Source organism: Balaenoptera musculus, chromosome 20 (genome assembly GCF_009873245.2).
Source record: "Balaenoptera musculus isolate JJ_BM4_2016_0621 chromosome 20, mBalMus1.pri.v3, whole genome shotgun sequence".
In the NCBI taxonomy this organism is placed as follows: Eukaryota; Metazoa; Chordata; class Mammalia; order Artiodactyla; family Balaenopteridae; genus Balaenoptera; species Balaenoptera musculus.
This window is the reverse complement of record NC_045804.1, coordinates 32,347,297-32,374,094: the sequence shown is the minus strand read 5'-3', so window position 1 is coordinate 32,374,094 and position 26,798 is coordinate 32,347,297. Positions and strand designations below refer to the sequence as shown.

Genomic DNA, 26,798 nt, shown 5'->3' with positions numbered 1-26,798 from the left:
TCTCTAACAACTTTTTGCCAGATTGGAATTTTTCTGCACCTGTAACACATTTTTAATGTAATAAGTCTAGGAGAAACCAGGTATTATATCATGCTGGGGCCTGTGCTGTGTTTCTAGGAGCAAAGGTAGCCCAGACTCCAATTTATCCCTATAGGGGATTAGTGTATTAGTCACCCTGTAAAAGCTCAATTTAATATGATTTTGTAAATGTTTCTTTTAGCACTTACTTATAAAAGGTGAAGAGGGGAACCACGAATGTGTCTGTGTTCCATGCTCCCACCTACACACACGCGCACACACACACACACACCCACCCACCCTCACCCTCTATAAATTTCATATGAACCCAAATTCCATGAAATCAAATCCAGAGGTATTGGCTTTGACCAATTGGCTTACCTTTGCTACACTGGACTTTATCCTGGTCTGGGCCAGAGCAAGTAATAGAAAGGTGAGATTACTGTACTAGCCGCCCCTCAGTGGAGAATGAAAGTAAGTCAGCAGGCTGGTTACTTAGCTGTTTAGGGTGATCTGAGGGGTTACCGGGCCAAGACTTGGGTCTGGCTTGTTTGTCTGAGATTGAGCCCTTTCTTCCCCATTACTCCAGATTGGCTGTCTTGTCGATATATGCCATTGGTTGTGTAGGCCTCAAGGTAGTTGTTTCTCCTAGCTTTGCCACCTAACTGGAGAGCTCTACAGAACTCATGCCCATCACTGGGTTTAAAAGAAGGAAAAAGAAACAGCTTGAAGCCCATGTTTACATAAGAACATGTGAGGCAATGTGGTGGCGTGGAGAGAGTGCTAGACTCAGGAGCACAGGATATAGGTTTGTATCCTAGCTCTGCCATCCAGGTTAAGAGACTGGATCTCAGCTGCCTGATTTTTGAATTTTGGTGGCTATTTAGTTCTCAGGTGACTCGTCTTTTATTTCATCTCCCATCCCTCACTCATTAAAATCGTAACTCCTGCCTCCAAATGTGATATAATATAGCAGAAAGAAGCCTGCTTCCAATCAGAAGATCTTAGTTCAACTTTCAGCTCTGCCATTTTCTAGCTGTGTGTCTAGGGGCAAATCCAAGTTTGGTCGGGCCTTAAGCTGATACAATTTTTTTGTGCTTTTCTTAAGGAAAAGAATACAAAATTATGAATGTGAAGTTTTTAGGGCCTTGGAAGGGGGTTGTAGAAGTGACGAGCTGATTGATGCTTTTCAGTCTTTCCTATGTGTGGAATACAAACAATGACATGTCTCTGGACCTCTTCATTCCATTACTGCATATGTAAATGGCTCTTGATATATTTCACTAGAGCCTCAATAAGTGTGTGTGGAACTTTTATTAGGAAAATTGAAAAGACTACATACCTGGATGGTTATCAGTAAAATGTCTAAGGCTGTTGGCTCCTCAGGTGTTGAGAGAGACTTCCTCTGGCTTTGCAGCTTTGAGATCTGTATCCATTTGCCATTAAAAAATGAATAGAGCATCTCCACCTCTCTGATGGTGACTATGAGGATGTTTCCATGCCGGTCTTTAATGGGTTCATAGTAAACTCTTCCCAAATTGTGTGTCCCAAGTAAATTCTAGAAACAAACAGATTTCTGGTAGCTTAGATGATGTGCAAACAAAGCAACATAACTGCAACAAAAGACACTGAATAATTATCTGATGTTTCTGAGAAGCTGTTTTTTGGTGGTTGTTGTGGAGCAGACTTAAACCTATAATAGAATATGTAGCATCATACAAGTGTACTTAACAGAAGCTCAAAGAAAATGTCTTCACCATAAGCCTGCAAAGATTATAGCAAGAGGCACAAAAATTATGTTTTTTTTAAAGCAAATTTAATACCTGTAAATATCTCTTACCCACATAGACACACCAGCACATAAACCTCAGTTACCAGCACTTGAAGAGAATCCCAGATGTTTTAAAGAAAAATGCCTGATATTTCAGGTATGCTACTTGTGGAGTTTTCAAGAGATCTACAGTAAGCTGGTATGAAGCGGGGTTGTTTAAAATGAAGAAGTGAATTGACAATGTAGCACATTGTACAGGTCCCCAAATGACTGCACATTCCCTTCAAGATACTTTAATTGGGAGATTGGCCTGGTTTGACTTATCTGCATTTCAGAGAGTTCTGTTTATTTAAAATTTTGTTAAAATTGTTTGTGAGCTAGGTCAACAAGGTAGACAATACTTTTAGAAAGGTAAGAAGAGAAGGATGCCACATTAAATGTGAAGGGGCCCAGGTAGATGTTATTAAAATAAGCAGTTTTACAAATATGCAAGGTTTGAAGATTTCTAACTTAGAGCACTGGGTGAATAGGATAAAACACCCTTTTACTTTGAATATCTATAGCTTTTTAAAATAATTAATCATCTCAGAGCTCCTGGCTGTTATTTTTGTGAGCTCACATAAATGCTGACAAGATAACCTGTTAGCAGGAGTGCAAAAATAGAACTGGAATTTGTGAAAGTGATAAGGATGACCTAAAAATGAATGAGCCAGCTGATCAGTATTCACATTTACAAAAGCAGTGGAACGTTCCTCATAGGTAGGGACTATGTCTTTTTTTTTTTTTCTTAATTTGCAAGGACAGAACACATAAATAAGAAATTTCATAAATAATTATTGACATGTTATAGAAATTCATTTGGCAGGATTACTGTTTTTAAAAATGGCCTAACTACTCAGTCAGATTATCCCTTTCTAACAATTAACTTCTAAATCATAGAGAAGTAATTGGGTAAGGCTTTTAATCCAGCCCTGTGTAGTACTACAGTCTTATATAAAGCAGTTTGCTGCAAAGTAGTACTGGCCAATCATCAATGGCATGCTGGTAAACTGGCCATCAAAAAAAAAAAAAGGCTTGATATATAATATGCCAATTTCTGTGGTGTAAATACTCCCACAGTAGCCTATTTCAAGCTACCAAAGGTTGTGACAACAGGCTTTGAAAATCTCTGAATACTTAACTGTTGGCTCTCCTAAGCGAGTACAAGTTGGCTCCAGCACATTACTGCTGTTAAGCTTTTAGTTATCCTGGTGTTGAGTTTCAGGGTTGGCTGCTGTTCATTAACACTTAGACTTCTGAAAAATGACTTACTCTTTCTGGCCTTGAGTTTCATCATCTAAAATTAAGAGTCCTTACAGCTCAGACATCCCTTATGCTAATCCTTACCTTATAGAATGATTGGTGGATTAAGTCAAGCAATGTATGAGAAAGTGCTTTGTAAACTTTCAAGCTTGATACAAGTAGGCAGGGTATGGGCTTTCTTTAGTGCTCCAACTGGAATTCCACCCTGGTTTATACTTACTCATTTTCAGCACTCAGCCCAGGTTTCACCTTCTCTGGGAGGACTTTCTCAACTCTCATAGGTAGAATTTATCATCTCCTTTTTTGTCCCCTACTGCTTCGTGTACCAACTTGTATCTTAGCATGACTCTGACTTTCCTGCGTATTGATGTACATGTCATGAAAGCATGGTTTTTTCATCTCTGTTTCTCTGGGTTCCTTGCACAGTGCCTGGTACATAGTAATAGCTCAAGAAATTTTTGTTGACTGAAGTAACATCATTAGGACACTGGAAAATTTGATTTGCTTTGGATCAAAGTGGGTGAGTGGACATTGAATGAGATGGTCGTTTCATTTAGGCAGAGTTATTATCAGTGATTCACTGTTAACTTTGGATATGTTGACTAATGCTCTAAACAAGAAGCACTAAAAGTCTTCCTGAAATTCTTTATTGATAGCAAATTGGGTTGGATAGCTAGCTCTGGGAAGAGCCCAATTTAAAAGAAGAATATCTTTGTGAAAATAAGTTGCAACCACATTCTAAGGGGGCAAATTTGGGGTTCTTTAGTGCCTAAAGGAAAAACACACCATGTTAATACCTGTCATGCTATGCAATCAAGATTAGGAGATCTGGGAACCCTGAGGATTCTACAAGGTAAAGATAAATAAAAGCCATCTGATGGCTCACAGGAATGCCTCTAGGTTATAACCACAACAAATCACAGGTCTGTCAATAAACCCTAGACAGATGCACAATACTTAGAGACTTTTATTCAGTTTGGGGTGACATGGGAAGTTGAAGGAAGTCTGGCATAGAGATATGAAGGCCTGGAAAAGAAGAGTAAAATTTTGGGGAAAACTTTTCCCCCCCCTTGAAAAATGAGAAAGACATAGTATTCATGAATTGTTACCTGGCTTTGGCTCACTAACACTCGTTTCTAAAAGCTGTAGAGGAGGAATCTAAAAAAATGGTACAAATGGACTTATTTACGAAACAGAAATAGAGTCACAGATGTAGAAAACAAACTTATGGTTACCAGAGGGGAAAGGGGAGGAGGGATAAATTGGGAGATTGGGGTTGACATATACACACTACTCTCTATAAAACAGATAACTAATAAGGACCTACTGTATAGCACAGGGAACTCTACTCAGTACTCTATAATGACCTATGTGGTAGAAGAATCTAAAAAAGAGTGGATATATGTATATGTATAACTGATTCACTTTGCTGTACACCTGAAACTACCACAACATTGTAAATCAACTATATTCCAATAAAAAATAAAATAAAATAAGAGTTTGCAGAAAAAAAATAAAATCTGTGGAGGAGGAAAGTTTAATATAACCCAATCTAGTTTCAGATTATTCCTGTATTTTGAGGATAAGTAGTTCGGGTATCTCTCAGTGTAAGAAGACTATGCCCTTCTGCCTCTTGGGGCCTCTGCCATTTTCCTGAGAGTAGGAAAAACAATGTGGGGTCTTGGCCACTTACAGGCTTTCTAATCTTATTATTATTTTTTTTTAAATCCTAATGCTGGCAGATACTTATCTCTCCTACCTAGGTAATATTAATTCATACTTTACCTTCTTCCAAATAAAATTTAAGGCCACTTCTCCTAGATAGGCTCCAAATGATACAGAATAGACTTTTACCTTTTCTTTTTTAACTATAATGTATATAATTTGTTCTATTTAAAATTTTTGTCTGCTTTTTGTAAAACGAATGCACAATAAGATGATGACATATTGGAAAGAATACAGGCTTTGGAGTTATATAGATCAGGGTTTGTATCCAGACTCTGCTACTTCCTATTTGTGCAAGCTTGGGCAAGTTATTTTCCCTTTCTAGGCCTCAGTTTTATCATGTGTTAAATGAATATCAATAATAGTACTTTCTCATTATGGTGTGGTGAAGATAAAATGAGATATAGTTTGGAAAGCACTTACTTAGCACAGTGCCTGGCACTTACTCTGTTAGATAAATGAAAGTTGTTTCACGATTATTATTTATTATCATGTATTAAAGAACCTTCGTATGTATAAAATAGATAACTAATGAGAACCTACTGTATAGCTCAGGGAACTCAATGCTCTGTGGTGACCTAAATGGAAAGGAAATCCAAAAAGAGGGGGTATATGTATACGTATAGCTGGTTCACTTTGCTGTACAGTAGAAACGAACACAACATGGTAAAGCAACTATACTCTTAATAAAAATTAGTTTTAAAAAAACCTCCCTATAGAACAGAAACTGGAAAATAAGGCGCAGGATGCACAGTGTTTTGTATGCACTTGCTGAAGGTAAGTCAGGGTGCCATGGAAACAGAGGAGGGGGAGAAAGATGGCAAGGAAGGCCTTCGTGTGCCATGAGAAGATGTCTGCGCCACTCTTGAAAGAGTATGAGTCAGGGAATGACATGGTCAGCATCTTTTATTGGCTACTGTGGCAGGAGTGTGGAGAACGGATTGGAGGGTGTTAAGACCCGAAGCAGGAGGATGACTTTGGAGGCTTTTGACATAACTGGAGTAATGAAGCAGTGGTAGTGATGCTGGAAAGGGGGGGGGGGAGAGTAAAATGAGATACACCATAGGTAAAACAATAGGATTTATGTATGGCTGATGCCAATCAAGCTACTTCAGAATGCCTTTTAACTTTTCTCAGAACATTGTAAGACATGTTAGATTAGTAAAGAGACCTAAAATATTAAGTGTAAATCTCTCCAAATTTATGTTTCTTCCTCTTCTGAAAAGTTTTTTCTGTGCCTTGTCACCCCCCGCCCTTCCCCCCCACCCCAAAAAAAAAGAGTGGCTTCAGTATTTCTAGACATTTTCATTCTAAAGGTCAGCAAGGAGTTTGGGCAATAGGTACTACAAAAAAAGATGAAAGTTGACTCCTATTGTTTAAGCAGGTGGTACTCTGACCTTTGATGGGCACTGAAAGGGGTAACTATTAAGTACTAGGGGGCACTGGTCACTGTGCAGGGCTGGAGAGCTCTCCAGGTGGTAACTATGGCATGAGGTACATTTCTGTGATCCCTTTTCCCTTTGGTTAGATAGAGTACCCTCAAGTGTGATCTTAGGGGTACAGGGGTTGGACTGATAAATACATTTATTTATCCAGCCAGTACTTATGGGTGATCTGCCACATTGCCACACACGGGGGATATAGTGATAACCAAGGCAGATTCATTCCCTGGGCTCAGGGACTCACAGTCCAAGTTGGTCAGTGACCAGATAATGATACAAATAATTAACTAATGGTATTACGATCACCATTCTGAATGAAGAATGCTAGGTGCTATGTGAGTGATTCACTTAATTGGGAGATCAGAGAAAGGCTCCCTGAGGAAGTATAAAAATGAAGCTGAGATCTGAAGGATAAGTAGGGATTAGTGAGACAAAGAAGTAGAAGAGGATTCCAAGCAGAGGAAACAGCATTTAAGCTAGCAGAGGAGACTGAGAAAGACAGGCCAGGAAGTTGGAAAAATCTGGAAAGTGTGGAGTCATGGAAGCCAAGGGATGTGGCAGTTTAAAAAAGGAGAGCAGGACCAAGTGTATCGAATGCTGCTGAGATGTCAGTTGCAAAGAGGATTTAAAAGTGTCAATTGGATATAGTGAAACTGAAGTCATTGGCAGGGATGGATCCAGGTTTTGTAGGGGCCTGTACCACACAATTTTGGGGTCCTCTTTAAGATAAAGAATACAAAATTACAAATATGAAAGTTAGGTATAAAAGTGAATTTTTAAAAAAATAAAAGTGAGTATTTAGACTGAGAAAGAAAATCTCCCCAAATACTGGAGTATTTGGAATTTCTGATCCCCTTTCCCTCCTGGGTTTCTTTAGGCAGTTTATCACAAAGATTGTAACCCAACTTCCCCTCCCTAAGCACTCCACGATTCCCACACTCACAGGGGATCATGCAAGTGAGGGTCCCCGAAGCTCAAGCTTTATGCGCATCATCTGCCTCTGATTATTGGTGGCCTGAGAGAGCAGTTTGGTAGGCATGGTGGTAGCAAAAGTCAGGGAAAGAGCTTAGAACTAAATGGGAAGTGAGGAAGTAAATGGAAAAGGAGAATGTTGGCCACTCTTTCAAGAAGTTTGGTTCTAAAGAAGAGAAGAGAGATTGGTAGCTGAAGGAGGGAGTGAAGAACTGAGATCCAGAGCACATGTGAGGGAATGAGCCTTTGGTAGGAGGAGTGAGGCTTTATCTGTTGGAATGGGGGGGGGGGGAGGAAGAGAAAGTAACATCAGTGCAAGGAGGCTTTTCAATTTGGCAGTGGAAAAAGAATTATTTCCCATTTATTTTCTTAATGAGTTATACAGTAAAGTGTCCCCTGATGTGGGGATGGAGAATGTGGGGAAGGGGAAGGGATGTGGTAGAATGGAGAAGGTTTTAAATAGTTGCCTTGTAATTTGGGAAAGTGAATTTAGTGGAGAAATGGAATGGGATCACAAGGTAACCTTACATGTGAGAATTGTAGTCATGAATTTAACATAAAACCAATCATACCTCACCCCCCCTTTTCAGTGATGTTTTTTCTGTAGCAGTGTGCAACTACTCTAGTGTAGACATGTTGGATTCATCCAGGCTTGGATTTTTTTCCAAATAGATAATATGGAGGGAGACAGTAGCCAGAAATTTAGAGGATTTTCAAGGGAGTGATTATGATGGGCTAAGTAATCTAAGCTAGACAAGGAGGAAAATGACCTCAGAAGGGGGCTGATGCATTATGAAAAGCGATGGGGGTCAGTACCTTGGGGGGCCAAATCCAAGAGCTGTTGCAATGGAAGTAATAGTTGAGTAGGGCACACTGACCATCATGGCTTCCCTCTAGCCCCTCAGTGTTTAACTGCAATGGCTTGTGACAGCCTAACCCTTCTCATGTTACTGATATCAGATGAAGGTGTTCTAGGAAGCCTCTAATAAACATAAAATAAAGAGCCCCGTTTGAAATTCTAAAGTTGTTCAGTCTGTGATCTAAGCACGTCTGGGCTGTATGGTGGGCTAATGGGAGGGTCCATTAAGGACTCCTGGGAAAGAAGTTTACTAAGGGACCCAGGAGCCTACTGGGAATGAAGTTTATCCTAAAGAAAGAGGTGTTTTTGAGGTACAGTGGCTTGATCCAGCTCAAGCGGGTCAGTGATGAAAGGAAGAGGCTCTTTGAATTCAGCACAGTCATCGTGGGCCAGCTCCAAGAACTTCTTGAGCTGAAGGAGAAGATTCTGTAATCAAGAGTGAGTTGAAGTGGAGAGCACGTTTTAAAAAAATCTTACTGAGGACAAAAGGCAAAGTACCGCCTATGCAATGGAGTATAGAGGACAGGAGGTTTAAGGGTTACCTTTCAGAATTTATTATAATAGAAAGACAATAATTATTATTATTGCAAGGAGTCAGATTATTGCATGGGTTAAGAAATGGAATTCTTGTAATTGAAGGTGGGGGTGGAGCTGTAGAAAATCTTTTTTGTTATTATGACTCTATTTATATGCTTCGGCTGGTATGGCCTGGACGAACACAGCTTATGTAGATTCCTGTTATGTGTATTTCTGGGGTTGATGTAACTGACAGCTTTGTAGGTAGATACCCATCCCTGATCAAGGCTCTTCAATATCTTAAAGGCCCCAGTTCTATGTTGCAGGTGTTTTTCTGTGCTAAGAAGCACAAATTCATATAATATCAAAACAAAACAAAACAAAACAAAAAACAATGAAAGGGAAACCCAGAAGAGACTGGTTAGAATTCAATATCATTTCTAGGAGGGGCTCTGTAACCTACAAAGATTCTTGCAGGGCTTGGGGACCTGATCTGGTTGGGTTAATAATACAGAAGGATTAAATTCAGAATTAAAGGTAAGCTTTTAAGAAGTTTTTATTTTTAGAATTATCAAAAATGTATGCATATGCCTTTGCATCGTTGATGCCATAAGCATCAAGCCAAGAAACTCCTTAAAATATCTGGGGGTCTCTTTCTCTATCTCCATATACTCATAGATGCGCAGGATGCCAGAGCATCAAGAGGTCTTCAAGAGAGCTAGTCAAACTCTTATTTTGCAAGTGATGAAACTCAGACCCAGAAAGGAGAAATGAGTTGACCGATTAACATCAAATCCAGAATTCAAGTCTCTTTACTCCTTGTTCACACCTAGACTCTTCAGGTTAGACCCCTGTTCCTCTTCCAGGAGACTGCCAAAAGCACAGGTTCCCTACAAAGGCAGGTGTGCAGCTCAAACTGTCCAGGAAGACTTCATATATCCTTTCCAGGTAGGACTGGTAACTGAACTGACATGTTTTTCTAAAATTTCCTTGGAGGTCTGGGTTGAAACCTGGCCCCTCACCTGTAACTGGGCTGTTGCTGCAAGCATCTTCTGCCGAGTTTGTAGTACTGTGGATGAGGACATGGAGATAGGTGTGCTTTGCCTCAACCACCTTATATCTTCCCACATACAAGACAGCTGCAAAAGAAGTCACGAGGTCATATCATCGTCCAAGCCAGTACATGATTTAGGTTGTGGCATCAAAGCAACGTAGGGAGAAGGAAACCTGACCCTTGATGTTTGTTCTCCAGTCCATTTTCAGATACATGCAAAACAACTTTTTGATCTCTGTCCAATTGGAAAAAGATCTGAATGTTAATGAAACAATCAGATTCACATTTTAGTCTTTGCCAAATGATCCCATAACTCAGAATAGTGGAGACACAATCTGACAGGATAGAAGCTTCTTTGCTTTGAAAATGTAGTGTAGATACTATTTTGGCATTTTTAATGACATAGAGCAAATCAAGGCTGAAAGAGACCTTTGAGATAATTTACTCCCACCCCAATATTTTGATCACTGAAGACCCCTCAACCCCTCAACTAAAGTTTCAGAGATTTATGCACAGACTGTTGGTGCAAAGTGGGGAAGAATAAAATTAGAACTCAGGATACCTTTGTGAACCACAGAAAATCTTGTGTAATGGAACTGGTGTGAGAGTCATCTATTTCAACAATCGGTATTTGATCTTCATTGGTGACTAACATATTGTCTTTGTAATAAAATATAACAGCTATGTAGAGTCCCCTAAAAAGAAGAAGCAAAATAAAAATTGTCCTCAATCATCTTCTCCTCCAAGCCTGGATCATGGAAAAAATATTTTTGGACATGATAAAAGATAATTTAAAATACACCTATGAGCATATTCTTAAATACCACAAATTTATTGGCTATCTTGTCCAAATTTTCAGAAGAAAAGTGAATTTTGCATTCTTTTAATAATAAAAAAAAGAAATTTCTACCAAGTTTCCACTCAGACCAAAAGCAGCAGATTCCTGAGAAGCTAAGACTTCCTGGAAAAACTACATAGGACCCACCGTTTCAAGGTCTTCACGAACTTGTTTGAGGAATGGAATAGGTGTTTCAGGCTCCTAGAGACTGACTGCTTGCGGCCCGTGGTTTGTAATTTTGAACTTTCTGGAACACAGAAAAAAAAAAAAAACAGTGTAAATTCCACTGGAAGAACAACACTCTCAGTGCCTTCTTCCCATCTTTTTGCCTTTCTGTCTCCTGTCCCCTCAGTGTCACTTTTACTCAGTTTCATGTAGGGATTCAGCCCGTTCATTCCGTCAAGATGCTTTTGTATCTTGAGATGCCAGTAGTTAATGAATGCACAGCTCCTCAAAAATGTTGGAAATGAGTAACATTTATAACTCCAGGTGAAGTCACTTAAGTGTTTTGTTTATATTCTCCTTATTTATTATGAGGTGGGATAAAAAGAAATGGGATCAACTTTTGTCCCCAGCTCCCATTGCCTTTTAATAGTCACACACTTCTCAATGTTGGCAAAGCTCTCCTTGTTAGTCTGCATATTCCGTTAAATTTTTTTTTCATTATAAAATTAATATAGGCACATTGCAGGAAGTCTGGAGCATAGAAAAAAAGAACAAAATCCCACACATATCATCCTGCCACATTAGTAGAACCACTGCTAGCATTCTGGGGTAGTTTTTTTCCAGTGTGTATGTTGGCTTACAAAAATAGTTGTAGGCATAGGTATGATTATCCTCATTATTCAGAAGAAGAAACTGAGACAGAGAGGTTAAGTGGATTGTCCAAGATAAAAAAGGCAGTACCCAGAAAAACAAACATTTGTTCACTGAATAAATATTTATTGGTACGCTACTATATGTTAGGTTCTATGGTTACAGTGATGAACAAATCATCCATTGCTTCTGTTTAGCTCTTTTATTTACAACTGGAGCTCTCACTGATAAAAGTAGTAGATTTCCTGTCGCAGTCTTTGCAAACTGTGCTCCCTAGAGCTGAACTAGATGATCACTGATTTAATTCTCATCTTAAATGTAATTAATGAAGGGAAGCTGAGGTTATTGGGGTCATCACCAAACTCCTGACAGACATGTTACTGGGGATGAGAACATGGTCCGTATCACTGCTGTTGACATGGAAACCTGGGCGGATGGCCCATGGCTGAGGCCCAGTGTGGCTCTGCCTATGATCCTATAGGAGCAGTTGGGAATGAGCTGATTGACACAAGCATTCATGCCAGCTTCAAGCTTGTGTTGGTAATGGTTATTCCTGGCAGAACAAAGCAAAGGCATTTTTTTTTCTAACTTGAACATGTATTTTGCTGGTTATATTCTACTTGAAAATAATGCTGCTGGGACTTCTGATTAAAGGCAGCATATTGAACATATTTATCACATACTACTATCTCCCAAAATCTTACTAAAAGCAGAGTAAAGAGATTTAAAAAAGAGGAAGTGACATAAATCTATAAAGGCAAAGAGATGGGAAAGGAGACAAAAGCAAGTGAATTTTGGTAGCTAGAAAGCAGATGGACAGATGGATTTAGCAGACCTGAGAAAGCTGAGAAGTAACCTGACTCACCCCATGGGCACCATATACTGCTGGAAGAGTGGTGAATGTGGAGCTAAAATCAGAGGGTTTTGTTGAAATCTGTTTAAAAAGTAGTTAGACTTCTAGATGTCCTCTCCTACCCTTTCCCCACTCTAGAAGAAAGCTAGTAGCGTATTCCCTGGAAAGCATAAAAACAGAGATCTTTAGAGTGAAAGATATGGTGTATGGTTAAAAAATGGAGGGAGGGAGTGGTATGTACTCAAAACAGGTGGATTAAATGAAAGTTTCCATACAGAATATTTCCCCATTGGACTCTTGGAGCAGTGGTACTCAAATTTATATTCTCCAGGCAGAACACTGGAAGAAGCATCTCTGGAGACTCTGATTAGCGTAAGAGTACACCTAAAGATTCTGACATTGGCTTTATTGCTTTCCTAAAGATAAAGCCATGCCAGGTCACCCTACAGTGATCTGTATAAGTAAAGAGCACTATCCATGTGCTCAGAGCTTCCCAACAGCTATTGTGTTCTCTTCTCTTAAATCTGAGTACACATCCAAGGATCACTAGGCAGTTTTAAAAGCATGTAACAGAAAAAACACAGCCCAAAAACAAACAAAAGCAATTTAGAGGGGAGACCATGTTGAGAAAAGAAAACATAAAATGAAACAAAGCCTATCATTAATAGCCTGAGAGACAAGCAAAGACATTGCATCCTTGTAAAAAAGGTAAGGGTCTGTAAGAGAAGTATTCAGAGAACAATAGAGAGCATTGGGAATTAAAAATATCTTATCAAAGTCTGAAAAACCAAATAGAAAATAAAATTGGGGAAATCTGCAAGAAAGTGGAGCAAAGAGACATGAGGATGGAAAGTAGGAGGGGGGGAAAATAAAACTAAATGGCTAGTGCATGAGGTTTAGTATCTGAATAAGAGTTCTCATAGGAGAGAGCAGAGCAAAAGGAGGGGAAGAAATAATTAAAGAAATAATTTAAGAAAATACCCCATACTTGAAGGCTGTAAGTTTCTGTATTGAAAGAACTTGCCAAATGTGCAGCACAACAGACAAAAATAGAGCCACATGAAGGTACATAACAGTGAAATTTTAGAATACTGAAGGTAAAAAGAAAACTAAAAACCTTCCAGGGTAGGAAAAAGTAGATTTCATATAAAACTTCTGGAATCAGAATGGTATCAGACTTTTCAGCACTGAAAGCTTGAAGGCAATGAAGCAACACCTTCAAAATATGAAGGAAAATTATTTCAGTTGGGAATACTATACTTATCCACTTCTATACTTATTTATCCTAAATAAATATTAAGTAGAATAAATACATCTTCAGACACTTAATGTATCCAAAAATTAGCTCCCAAGTATCCTGACAGGAAGCTACTAGAGGAAAGGCTCCACCAATGGCAGACAAACCCCAGAAAAAGGAAGAGATGGTAAACAAAAAAGAAGAAATCCAGTATTGGAGAGTGGCAAGAAGAGTCCTCAACGTGGTGGTGAAAGGAGATCCTAGGGTGCCAGTAAGTAACAGACATAGAGGCAGCCAGTAACCAGGCTAGATTGGAGCAGGTCAGAGAGGTCTATGAGAGGTTTCTTTAAGAAGATGCCATTTGAAACAATACTCATGTATCTGATTGTACTGAGAGAAAATTGATAGAACTGGAGAAGAGCTTGGGGATTAATTGGTTATAACCACATGGAAAAATAAAAAAACACATAATAAAAGTTGATTATTATCTACAGAGGAAACAAGTTATCCAGGAAAGGAAAATAATCATAAAATTTATATGATCATTATAATGTTAGCAATACATATTGATCTTATTAAAATGACTATATTAGGAGGATGAGGGAGTAGGAATTACATGTGCATGTAAGAGGGTGGAGGGATAAAAAAGAGAGAAATAATCATCTTCCTTAGATAATAACTATATGTATATATATATTTTTTAACATACAAATCATTTTAATGAAGGACCAATTCTACTTTGTATATTTTTTTAAAAATCAAGAATTAGCAATACAAGCCTGTTATTTAGAGATATGGAGAAAATATCAAAATAATTGAGCCTCTAGGGAATAGAAAATGGAGGATGGGAGAAATTGTTTTTTCGTTCATAATAAAGTTCTTCGTAGTGCTTTACTTATTTTAAGTAATTCAGTCCTCAAATGGCTGACAGGTTTATATAATTCTTACCTGCATTTTACAGGTGAGCGAAGTGAGGTATAGAGAAGCTGGCAACCTGCTTATTAAGGTCATGCAGATTTGTAAATGTCTAGCCTGTATTTGAACCCACATAATCTGGCTTCAGAGTATAGTCACATATAACTTAAATAAAAATGAAAACTCAACTAAAAAAATTAGACTAAAAAAAGAGAAAAATGAGAAATGCTACTACCAGTTGGGAAAGGGGCCCATGAAAATGTCAAATATTCCAGGTCTCCTCCAGTTTGGGCACATGGTACAATACAATTGTACTTTTGGAGCTCTTGTGGTTGGGTTGGGGCCATGTGACCAGTTTTACCAATGAATTTTGAGAGTAAATGATAAAGTCTTGTCCATATGAGACCTTCAAGAGTCTCTTTTCCTTCTCCCATGGGTGCTGAAATATATTTCTAGAAAGAGGATCATGACAAGACAGAAGGACAGCCAGCCCTCAGCCAACCAGTGGTAGACCTATAGCATGTGGGAGAAATAAATATTTTGGGGGTCATTTGGATACTACAGCATGATATAGCCTATCTTGACTGATACAAGGTCTAAACTCACTTTTCTCTTAAGAACCACTGTGGCTACTATTCTGTCTCTGCTTAGTTCAGGGCTCTGGAGCAATGGTTGGTTTTCTGGACTCTGAATGCAGCAGATCTTTAGCTTTTAAGTGCTTGGAGCATAGAGAGCTTATGCTATTCATACTGGTATGTCTAGCACTTAACACATAGGAGGCAGTCTTTCAATTAATGTTTGCCAATTGAAAAACTGGATGATAATTGAAATTCACTCCTGTAGGGGACTGCTTTAGTGAACACAGTTGACTTCTTTTTGATTCATTATGTATGTCAGGGCATCAACCCTGTGGACAATAAAGGCCACTCAACATCTCCATTGAATTTCCGTCCCAGTACTAAAGATGCGAATTAGCTGTGGCCAGTTCTTTAGCCAAAAGTAGAGAAATTAATGTGGGTTTTGGTATTTCCCATGCAGGGCTTTGGTAGGAGAAGGGATGTTTTATTATTAGTTCTGCATTTAGAATATGCTGTGTATTTATTGAGTACTCCAGGCTCATTACAGTGGAGTCAATGATTACATTTTAATTCTAGGACATATAAAATGCTGAGGATGGAGAGCACCTCATTCTTCATTTGGAAGAACAATGAAAAAAAATAAGCTAGAGTTTGCAAAGTGCCTACTCATGCCAGATGAGTTTAATACATTATCTAATTTAATTCTTGTAACAGTCCTGAAAGATACATATTATTATGCAGGTTTTTTTCTGATAGGGAAGCTATGGCTCAGAGAAGTTAAGTGCTTTTCTTAAGTACCCACAGTAAGTGGGTGAACTGGGGTTTGAAATAATTGTTTTTTCTAATTATAAAATTTGTAAACCATGTAGTATCAATATAGTTTATTTTAAATAACAATTTTGTAGTTTTCTGTATGCAGTACCTAATTATCCTTAATTTATCCTTTTAGATTTAGAGAGATTTATGTTGTATCATCTCAGAAGGTCATTTCTTTTATCCTGGCATATTATAGGTCAGTGTTCCCCAAAGTTTGTGCCTTGGAACACTAATTCTGTAAAAAATGTTTTACAGTGGCCAGGTAAGTTTGGAAAATGCTTGCTTAACCAAATTCAAAATTTCTTTTTATTAGAGTCTTTAATATTTTAATGTCTATTTTACATTTCCAAGAGAGGGCTATATAATGTAACAATTTCCAAATATACTTGACTAGAGACCCTTTTTCAGCTGAGCATCTTATAGAACCACTCTTATGTGGAACACACTTTGGGTACTGTTTAAATGTCCAAAGTACATTTCAATATAAAAATATTCCTCCCTTTTGGGAAGTTCTACCTTATGCCTTACTTAAATCTTTCTTGATACTGTGTGTATATTTACATCCCTGTGGGGTGAAAATAGGTACATGATAAAAGTTGGATGGCAACCATAGAAATAATTGGGCTGTCTAGACAATCATTTCTTGATTGTTGGAATGTAATCCAGTAGTAATGGGGAGAACATCTACATCCTCAGATAATATAAAAAATAATCCCTCATTCTCATGAGTAGTTTTAGCTTTCCCCCTCTGATAAAGACCAAACACAAAGTGGCTTATGAATTGCAGAGAATAATCTATCCAATTGCTTCATTATTTTTGCCTGCCATGCAGGAACCAATGGGCAGGGAAATGATGGAGAGGGAGAAGAAGAGAAAGGAGCCTAGATAATGCCTGTCCTGGTTAAATGGGCCCTGGATAACTGAGAACTGAATGTACTTTGGTCGGTGTGGAATGTTGAAGGCCCTGGTCTGGATAAAGTTTTCCTAGAGATCCGAGAATGAAATCCCACTTGGATTTCCTAAGCCTCTTCCATGCATATTTACATCTCCTAATGAACCAACCACTCATTAGAACATTATTTTCTTGCAAACACTTGCCCTCATTTCTAGCTATAGCCAACATTTCTGAAGGGCTCTTTTGTCATAGCTATACAGCAATTGGGAACAACTTTTTGCTAATGCTAAGTATGATTTCTTTATACCTAGTCAAAACTCATTTAACATTTCTTAGTTTCAACCATAGATTATTAACCTAGCTGGTCCTGTAGTGCCCTGAATCTAGAGAGTACAATGCAGTTAGAGATGTGATGGGTGAAGGAGCACGGAAAATGAAAACTTTATGGAACTTTAATTCTCCAAATAAACCTAAGTGCCTGCTCCACGAATCATTACACAGATCAGAAACCTGACCCTGTCCCATTTGAACAGCCCAAGTAGAAAATAATCTTTTTAAAGCTTCTCAGAGATTTTCTGGGTGTAGTTGGCTAGGTCTAGAGAACGTATGCTCTACTTTCTCTTGAGCAGTAGTATAGGGGAAGATTAAAATTCAGGGTGAGATTAAAATCCAGTGCCCTGTCCTGATGTAAGGGTGGGAGACAAAAACGAGGTGTGGCAGGAAGACTGGCTTGGAGACAGAAAACCTACGTTGGTATCTTGATTCTGTCTCTTCTTGGCATTGTGACCTTGGTCAAGTCACTTAGCCTCAGTGATAATTGCCAAAATGAGGATGAAAAAGAGATATTGGATGTGAATTGTATGTAAATTTTATAATAAATGTACACAAAAGTTTAATATTATTGTTGCTGTTACAGTTGGTTGTGCTTCCTCAGGGATGTTCACAGAATTTTTTTTGCAGGTGAAAAGTTTGAGGGTGAATATCCCGAAGACTCAGCACACTGAGAAGTTTTGTGAAGGTACAATTTAAAGGGAAGGGAACTAATGGCAGCTGCAATTTTTCCTGTGCTTGTTTTCAAACTGTTCCTATGGAGTGAGGGTGTGAAAGAAAGAGGAAGGGAAGGAAGGGAGAGGGAAGTCTCTTCTGAAGGGTTAAAGTAAGATAGTGCTGTAAAGTGATTCCAGATGTACAAATATTAATATCTCTCTCCCTCCCTGATGAATGAGAAGGTATGACCCAGTTAGGAAACTGCTAAAATTACCGGCGCCACCGAGACCTCAGTCGATGGCCCAGCACAGATTTTTATCCTTACCCCGGCAACTATAATGCTGATGAAGGGCTCGGACCTGCTGCAGCAGACCTTCCAAAACTTCACTCTGTCCCTTGTGTCTGGGCGCTCTGTCGTCATAGTCTTTCCAGTCTATTGAACAAAAGAAACAAACAGAGTAAAATTTTCAAGTAGGGGAGGCCTCTTCCCCGCACTGCCTCGGGAGCTGAATTTTGCTCATACTACCCACAGACTGTGTGGATAAGCACCCAGTACTTGCACAGCTAGCAGGCATTACCAAGGGTTTGGAAGCTGCCATTTTTCAGGCCCTGTGCAAAACAGTAATTGTGGTTGGTTTCTTGTGTTGGGCAGTTTTAAGGCAAGAGAAAATGGTAATTGAAAGCCAAAAGAAAATAGAGAATTTGGGAGTCCATCTTCCCCTCCCCCAGCTCCTTACCCTCCTTTTCAGCGTCTGTGTCCTAATCAGTTCCCCTGTCACCTCTCCACTCAGCACCCCAAGTCGCCACTGGATTTCCACAGTAGGAAAGAAAGGGGTGGGAATGTGCAGACTAGATGAAATCCACGGTCCCAATGCTTTTATTGTAGGTTTGACACTTTTGGCCAAATTGACATTTCTTTCCAAGGAAAGAGCCCATGTCAGATGCCAAGAAATGGAAATCTACATTTTGCTCTAATGAATGTCTGCTTTGGTTAGCTGGCACAGCAACTCCTGCACATACTCGGAGCCACCAACCACCCTGTCTGCTCAGTCTCTAAATATACAGTATTAGCTTACATGGCAAATTTAAATTGCAATACCCACTGAGATTTTTCTCCCCCTTCTATTTTCATTCCATTTGGCTATAATGATATCAAGAGTAATAACCCGTACGGGACTAATGTCAAGATTATAATTCTGCTGTCTCCAACTCTAGATTTTTTTTTCCGGCAGGTCAGTCATTTCATAGTCCATCCCTATTCTCTTTCCCCTGGTTTTACTTTCTGGATCTTTCAAAAGCAACAACTTTAAGTGCTTCTTGGTTGAAATGCTTTCTCTAAAATTGCTAGACATTCTTTTCGAGAAAAGCCAGTTAGTTCACAAGTATATTTGAGGCTTAAATTCTAACTGAACAAGTTTCAAATTCCCTCCACCTAGAGTTACTTTAAAATATGGAGTCTCCCTTGTTTAGAAACTTAAGCAGATGCCATGACAGTTAAAGTTAGGTAAAAACATTCCACATTGGTCCATCCAAGGCCGAGTAGTACAACATAGTTAGAAAGAATGCAGGTTCTGGAGTCAGATAAACCTGGGTTTGAGCCCTGGTTCTTCTGATTCCTAGCTCAGTGTCCGTAAAACAAGTTACTTACACTGACAGGGCCTCTACTCCGTAGTATGAAAAAAGAGTACAGTATCTATCTTGCAGGATTTTTGTGAGGATTAAATGAGAGGTATATTAGCTATCCAGTGCAATGTTATGTGGAAAACCTTATGTAAATAATAACTTAAAAAGAAGGGAACTCATTGATGGAAAGTTAACTGCCTGAGTGGTGAGTATGGAGACATCATTTCTTACCTTAGCAGATAATTCCCTTTGGAGAGGAAGGCCTCAGAGATTTTCTAATCCCTCCTCCTTCCCGCCTTCCCCCATGTACCCTTCTTCATTTTACCTCTTAGAAGGCTGAGGCCCAGAGATAACCATTCCAGTTCTAAATTTTTCAGCTTGGTGGTGGTGGTGGCATAGCTAGGAGTATAACATAGTCTCATGACCCTCCGTCTAGTGCTCGTTTCCTTATACCATGGACATGTTTTTGTTTTTGTTTTCTTTTGAGAAGGAGGGTCAGAGTTTGGTTGGAGTCTGTGTGGTGTGGCTTAGTTGTGGTCAACTCTGGAGACAGGGAATTGGCATAGGTGCTTTCTGTGGACTCTGTTCTTTGTTGGCAGAAACTGTGACTTAATTTCTCTTTGCTTCAGGTTTTTTCTCTGTAAAGTGAACTTTTGAGTCTCTTTTTAGGTTATTTGTGGTTTCAAAGAAATACTGCAAGTAAAGCACCATTCTGCGCACATTGGAGATGCTCATTAAATGTTGGTGAGGCATTGTGACTAGAAGCATTATGGTGTTCACGCAGGATGGGCTATGGGAAATTTGGAAATGTTTGAGGGAACGAACTCCAAGTGGCCCTTGGACTATCTATAGTTTCCCTGGTATCTGGACACAGTGAGAATAAACATAGCTCTCATGAATTCCCAAAGGCCATTATGAGTTCGTTTCCTTAGTTGGATGAATGTATCTGAAGTACTCAGATAAGATGAGCAATGTTGTTGGCTTGAGTAAGACTCCTGGGGGACAATTACTATATGGCCCTGACCATGCTAATACATTCTAATGAGTGTTAATACTGCCATCAATGCAGGGGGAGATGAAGTGGACCTGGCTCTTTCAGCTGAGGCCTATTACATCAGAGGTGAGCTTGAGCTGATGACTTTATGATACATTAGAAAATTGCTAATGCTAAATTGCAGCCCGAGTGAGCACTGGACATGATGCCAAGGTTTTTGGAAAGAATGAGTCTTTCTCATAGATGTTTGGAAGGTTCTGATGACTACATAAAATAGGAGACTTTAGGGATGAGGGAGAAAATTGAAAATATATTAAGAAATCAGGAGCCTGACAGGAATAAACTTAGTGTGGTAGGAAAAGAGCAGATCATGCCACATAATACTGCTCACTGTTCTGGTAATGAGACACTTCAATTGCAACGCAATGCAGAGCTTACATTCACTGGTGATATCAGGGCTTTCCTGATCGTAACTCAGACAAGCCTGTCTGGGTCCTTTTCTCTTATTATGTACCATACCATATAACATAAGTCTATAAAAACACATTCAGGCCTTGTGTAAAAATATTTTAAAAAGTTTTATAGCTTACTGGAACGTATTACCAAATTTCCAATTATTCTGTCATGTTAGAATACATTGTCTTCTAGTAAATATCTGAATACTGATATATGTTACATCACAATGTCATACTCTGTTTATAAATAGAACCAGAGTGTTTTTATATTGTTCTTTCCAAGTGACATGGCATATCTGCAGCGACTGTAATGACATGTTTGGATTTCAGTTCTTTGCCAGATACTCCTACTAATCAAATGTGCTGTTTTAGAAAGTGTTGCCATTTGCTATGTTAATTACCAAGTAATAAGTAACTCTTCCCAGCCCTGGACAACTAACTGTTCTTTTCATTCTGGAGAGAGCTCTTCAAATGGGCTCTGAGGGAGAGTGTCTGAATAGAATTTGAAGTTTATAGAACCGGGACATCTGATGTTTATAAGTAAATACATCATGCAGATCAGAATTTGCATGGGGTCTGCGTTTGGAGTGGGTTTTCCTCTGACCCACCTTCAGGTCTAATTTTTTTTTTTTTTTTTGCTTTTCTATCCCTTCTATCCCTCCATCTCCAAAAATACATACTCTTTTTACCCCCGTAGAATGAGATGGGTTCCCTAAGTATCTTAATCTTCCAATATTCCCCGCATGTGTTTCTGGTAAGTCTTCAGTAAGAAAGATGTCCAAGTAAGACTGGAATATTTAAATCATCAAATGCTAGGGGACTTAGGAGTCTTAGAGATCCCTGGTATTTGTGGTCCAAGGCTCTGTATGGCCTGATTTAGCTATCTGAATCCACCAGAGGCAGTAGTCAGGAATGGTTGGCTGGCTTTTAGTCTGATTGTCTGCCTGATAGCAGGGCATTAGCTACCACAGCAGAGTCTTGACTAGTTCAGACTTGAATCCTGGCTCAGCCGTGTTACCAAAGTTGTGACCCCAGGCAAGGCAACACCCTCTCTGAATCCTAATTTCCCTTATTAATAGAGGAGGAGGACAGCATAGTGGTTAAGAGCAAGGAACATGGGGTTTGGACCTGACTTCAGTGCTTGCTAATTTTCTGTTGTTGGGCTGTATGTATGTGTGTGTGTACCTCAATATTAATAGTTCCCTCATCAGTAAAATAATAAAAATCACCTCAACAGGTTTGTTATGAAGATTGAGTTAATCTGTGTAAAGTTCTTAGATTAACATGCAGCATATAGTGAGTTTTATAAACGTTAGCTCTGGTGTTGATAGTGATACAGATGATAATGAAGATGCTTACCCACAAGATGGGAACAGTGGCTGTTGGCAGGATTCAGTGAGACACTGAATGTGAAAGCCCATAATATACCACCCGACTCATGGCTTTTCCTGGGCAAAGGGTTATTATAATACTCGAAAAATACAAGAATATATGAAATAGGAAACTAAAGAGCCCATAATCTCATAACCCAAATATCTGCTGTTAAATTTTACTAGGTATATGCAGACACACCTACCTAATTATAGTCAAGCTCACAGTTTAAATGTTATATGAAAAAAATTATGATGTTTGTTTACATAAAACTTATAAGAATTTCTTCTATACAATGAATCGTTTCTTAAAACACCATTTTTAAGGGTTGCATTTTATTCTGTAGTATGGATCTATATATCATACTTTATTAAAGTATATCATACTTTATTCAACCACAGAGTTAATATTGGATATTTGTTCTCCCCCCACACATGATATTTCACTATATCAATATATGGCTGCCGTGCATATATTTGTTCATGATTGTGTGTCTGCATCTGTTTCTTTCGATTAGATTCTTAGATGTATAATTATAGGGTAAAAAGAAATGAATGTTCTTATAGCAGCTGATATAATATGGTACATTGTGTTCCACAAAGGATGGAGCAGTTTGCACTTTCACAAGAAGTGTATGATACCATTTTAAATGATCCCATTAGTGAAGATTTTTAAAATAAAATATAATTCAGAACAATAGGTTCATTATGCAGAAAAATCTATCATGTAGTATGTCTGGAGATGTTCTTCCTGTTAATTAAATTTTCTGGTTAACAGAGAATTACCAAATACACCAGACATAAATTATTAAGTTTAAAATAATTAGAAGGGGCTTTGCTGGGTTTTTCAGCCACCATTATAAATATTATAGATTTCTATTTGTGGCAGAGTGTATCAGAGTGCCTGTTAATAAGAAAGCTTTTCTTCTGACAGAATGTAAGTAAAATTTGCTAGACTTCTGGTGAGGAAGGGGAGCTGAGGTCTAAAATGGACTGCATGTACTCTGGGCCAGCCACTCCTACTGTGCCATTTCAGTACATCTCCACAAAAGCCCTGTGAAGGGTATGATCGGACCCATTCTACAGATGTTGAATTGAGACTCAGAGACTTTCAGTGAATTTTGAAAGCCACACAGCTAATAAAAGGTATAATGGCTATCAAATTCAGTCTTGCTGGTTCCAAATTCCCTCTTCTTTCACTCCACTGAGTTGCCTCCCAGGGGAACATTTCTGCAGAGGAATTATTCGTTATGTGGCCAGATGCTACTCTGAGGAGGTCTTATTAGTCCCAAGCAGTGGGGAGAGGGAATGGCAATGGCATCCTGAGGATGGAACTGGAGTTGGAGTCTGGCCAGGCTTGAGAGAGGTCACAGCCACCACCTACTAGAAGGAGAGGCACACGCTGGTGTCGTGGTCTGAGCAGGTCCCCATCCTTTCATGTTATAAGCCGAGACTTGAACAAAATACTGTTGGCCCTGCAAAGTATCGAAATAGAGAGATTGATGCGTTGGGAGTTTTATTTAGTCAGTTTTACCCTAGAAGCTTTATTCTGTGTCTGATGAACTTGTTCATCCCACTACCCATACTTTAACTTTCTAGCTTTTCTTGACTATTACGTTTTTACATGATAATAAACATATTTGGGGTGCCCTCTTAGTTTCTTTGTGCTTTCTTTTTTCAAAATTGGAATATCATAGTTGCTTTTCCTGACCTTCCCCAAACCATTATACACCAATTTTTAAGTCATAGTTCTGTAAGGTTTACCAAAACCTGCAATTTCTCGCCCTTACCTCTTTTTCCTTATTTTCTCCTCCCCAGTGGCAACTACTATCACCTTTTTCTAGCTGATCAACTTGCTTTACAAGATCGACAAGTTGTAATGAACATCTTTTCAGATTAATAATTAAAGATCTGCTTCATTCTTTTAGTAGTTTACTTCACTTTGGGTAAACACAGTCATTTTTTTAACCAATCCCTCATTAGTGGACATTTAGATTGTTTCCACATTTTATGCTAAATAAATAATGCTGCAATAAATATCCTTTACTCAGTTGTTCAAACATTTTAAAAATTAATTCTTTGATGCTACTTCAGTTTTTTTTTTAAAATTAATTAATTTATTTATTTTTTATTTTTGGCTGTGTTGGGTCTTTCTTTCTGTGCGAGGGCTTTTTCTCTAGTTGTGGCAAGCGGGGGCCACTCTTCATCGCGGTGCGCGGGCCTCTCACTATCGCGGCCTCTCTTGTTGTGGAGCACAGGCTCCAGACGCGCAGGCTCAGTAAATGTGGCTCACGGGCCTAGTTGCTCCGTGGCATGTGGGATCTTCCCAGACCAGGGCTTGAACCTGTGTCCCCTGCATTGGCAGGTGGATTCCCAACCACTGCGCCACCAGGGAAGCCCCCTACTTCAGTTTTAAAACCATTATTAAAACAATGGTTTATATGCTTTAATGTTTTATGACATTAAGAATTAAGGAGTTGTGGCTGTATGGAGGCTCCTCAAAAACATAAGAATAGAACTGCCATATGATCCAGCAATTCCACTTCTGGGTATTTATCCAAAGAAAACAAAACACTAATTTGAAAGATATATGCACCCCAATGTTCATAGCAGCATAATTTACAATAGCCAAGGTATGGAAGCAAACTAAGTGTCCATTAACAGATGAATGGATAAAAAAGATATGATTACACACACACACACACACACACACACACACACACACACACACAATGGATTATTACTCAGCCATAAAAAAGAGTGAAATTTTGCCACTTGCAACAACATGGGTGGGCCTGGAGGGTTATTATGCTTAGTGAAATAAGTCAGACAAAGACAAATACTGTATGATATCACTTATATGTGGAGTCTGAAAAATAAAACAAACAAACTAAGGAATGTAACAAAAAAGAAATAGACTCACGGATGTAGAGAACAAACTAGTGGTTACCAGTGGGGAGGGGCAAGATAGGAGAAGAGAATTGAGGTACAAACCACCAGGTACAAAATAAATAAGATACAAAGATATAATGTATAATACAGGGAATATAGCCAATATTTTCTAATAACTTTAAATGGAGTATAATCTATAAAACTATTGGATTACTACATTCTACACCCGAAACTAATATAACATTATAAATAAACTATACTTCAATTTAAAAAAAAAGAATTAAGGAGTTGTTTTTTGTTTGCTTATAATATTTTAAAATGTTTTATGCTTTTATATTTTTGCTTTGAGGAAGTTTTTTTTTTTTTCTGATGAACCCAAAGGGGTGTTTTAGAAGTCAGCACTTGTTAAAGCATTGCTTGCAAAATCTGTAAAGTGGTGTTTGAAGTTAAAAAAAAATAGCAATCTTTGTAGAGCCTTTGCTAGGGATTTAATAGTAATGGCCTTACCATATTATAAACTTAATTTTTAAAACATTAAAAATGGGTTTCTAGGTACCTCAAGGATATGGAGATTCTGTGAAGCGTAAATCTACTTCTAGGCTTTTATGTGATTAGGATAGTATCTGTGTTGCTCTCACTGGATGACCAACTGGAAAAACTTAATCCATGTAAAAATTAGTTCAAATATTAGAGAAACTCTCTATGGAGAGTTTTCCATTTTTATCACCATATCACTTTTTCTTTTAAGCAGTGGAAATTCCCTCGGGTTCTCTCTGCCCCTCTTCCATCATGTGAGCTATAGGGTTGGGAATCAGATGATGATAGCATCTCTAGGGGCCACCCATTCAGGGGTTTGTTTGTTCTGCTAATCCACGGTTTTGGCCCCTGGTGTAGATGTGTAAGTAAAACTAAAAGTTAAGATTCTGTGATGGTGACCCAACCACCAAGAATTCTATTAGAATAAGCTGGTTCACACTTGAAGAGGTGCAACCTAACACAGATTTTTAATTCTGGGCTTCAGGATTGTGCTTTACAGATAACTGTTTTAATTGACTAACCTTTTAGAAAAACAACAAGAAAATTCTCCTTCTACCTCTCACATATGAAGGTCCTAAGATTTTAATTATTTGAATTGGATAAAAAAATACAGGTTTAATTTAAGTTTACTTAAAATGTTTTTCAATTAAAAAGATTTTGATGATCCAGTTTTGTTGCATTTAATTGTTTGAGGAAATATAGGGTTTGTTCCAATCTGGACTGATTTGTTAGGTGTTTTTATTTTCTGCATTTCATATGCTTATATGGTTTATAGTTCTATAAATAATTAACATTTAAGTTTAGATTGGTTAAACAAATAAGCACAGTCTGTTCCAGTTTTTCATGCACAGTTTAAATTGGTTCAGGTTACTGAGAAATGTAGTGCCACCATATATAGTTTCTATTTTGTGAAAGCACATTTGGACAGATTTTTTTTTTTTTTTTTTTAATCAAGGGAAAAGGGTTTCTCTCAGGAAATTGTGTGACTCCAATTGATGACTGATCTCAACTGAGGCTGTGGAGATGAGGGTTAGATGAAGCTATTATTTTTACCATCAGACAGGGAGTCAAAATTGGATCTCATAGAGCCTTTGATCCCTCCCCGAAGATTAGACTGTGATCCAGAAAGCAGCAGCTTTCAAGGCTTGCATGAGGCCAGTGTTTTTCTGATCTCTGTAGAACATGGCAGCTTACAAAGTGGTTCATGCTGTCTGCTCACTCCTTTGTGGGGTTCAGATTATGGATACCAGACATATCACGCTTAACGAGTGGCAGTTGTTGCCAGAGGACTGGGCGTTGTCTGTTGCTTCCAAAGTAGGCATTTGCTATGAAT

General features: G+C 38.5%; 1 protein-coding gene across 1 annotated transcript in view; it reads right to left on the bottom strand.

Moving 5' to 3' along the window:
* The window catches only part of ANKFN1 (ankyrin repeat and fibronectin type III domain containing 1), a 155,668-nt gene that overhangs the window by 43,802 nt on the left and 85,068 nt on the right, over window positions 1-26,798 (bottom strand). Inside the window, exons 7-12 of the mRNA XM_036837242.1 lie at window positions 23,421-23,511; window positions 17,920-18,027; window positions 10,645-10,744; window positions 10,222-10,354; window positions 9,628-9,744; window positions 1,361-1,576 (exon numbers count right to left, since the gene is read on the bottom strand). Of these exons, the coding sequence (XP_036693137.1) occupies window positions 1,361-1,576; window positions 9,628-9,744; window positions 10,222-10,354; window positions 10,645-10,744; window positions 17,920-18,027; window positions 23,421-23,511 (765 nt within the window). The remainder of the gene's footprint in view (window positions 1-1,360; window positions 1,577-9,627; window positions 9,745-10,221; window positions 10,355-10,644; window positions 10,745-17,919; window positions 18,028-23,420; window positions 23,512-26,798) is intronic.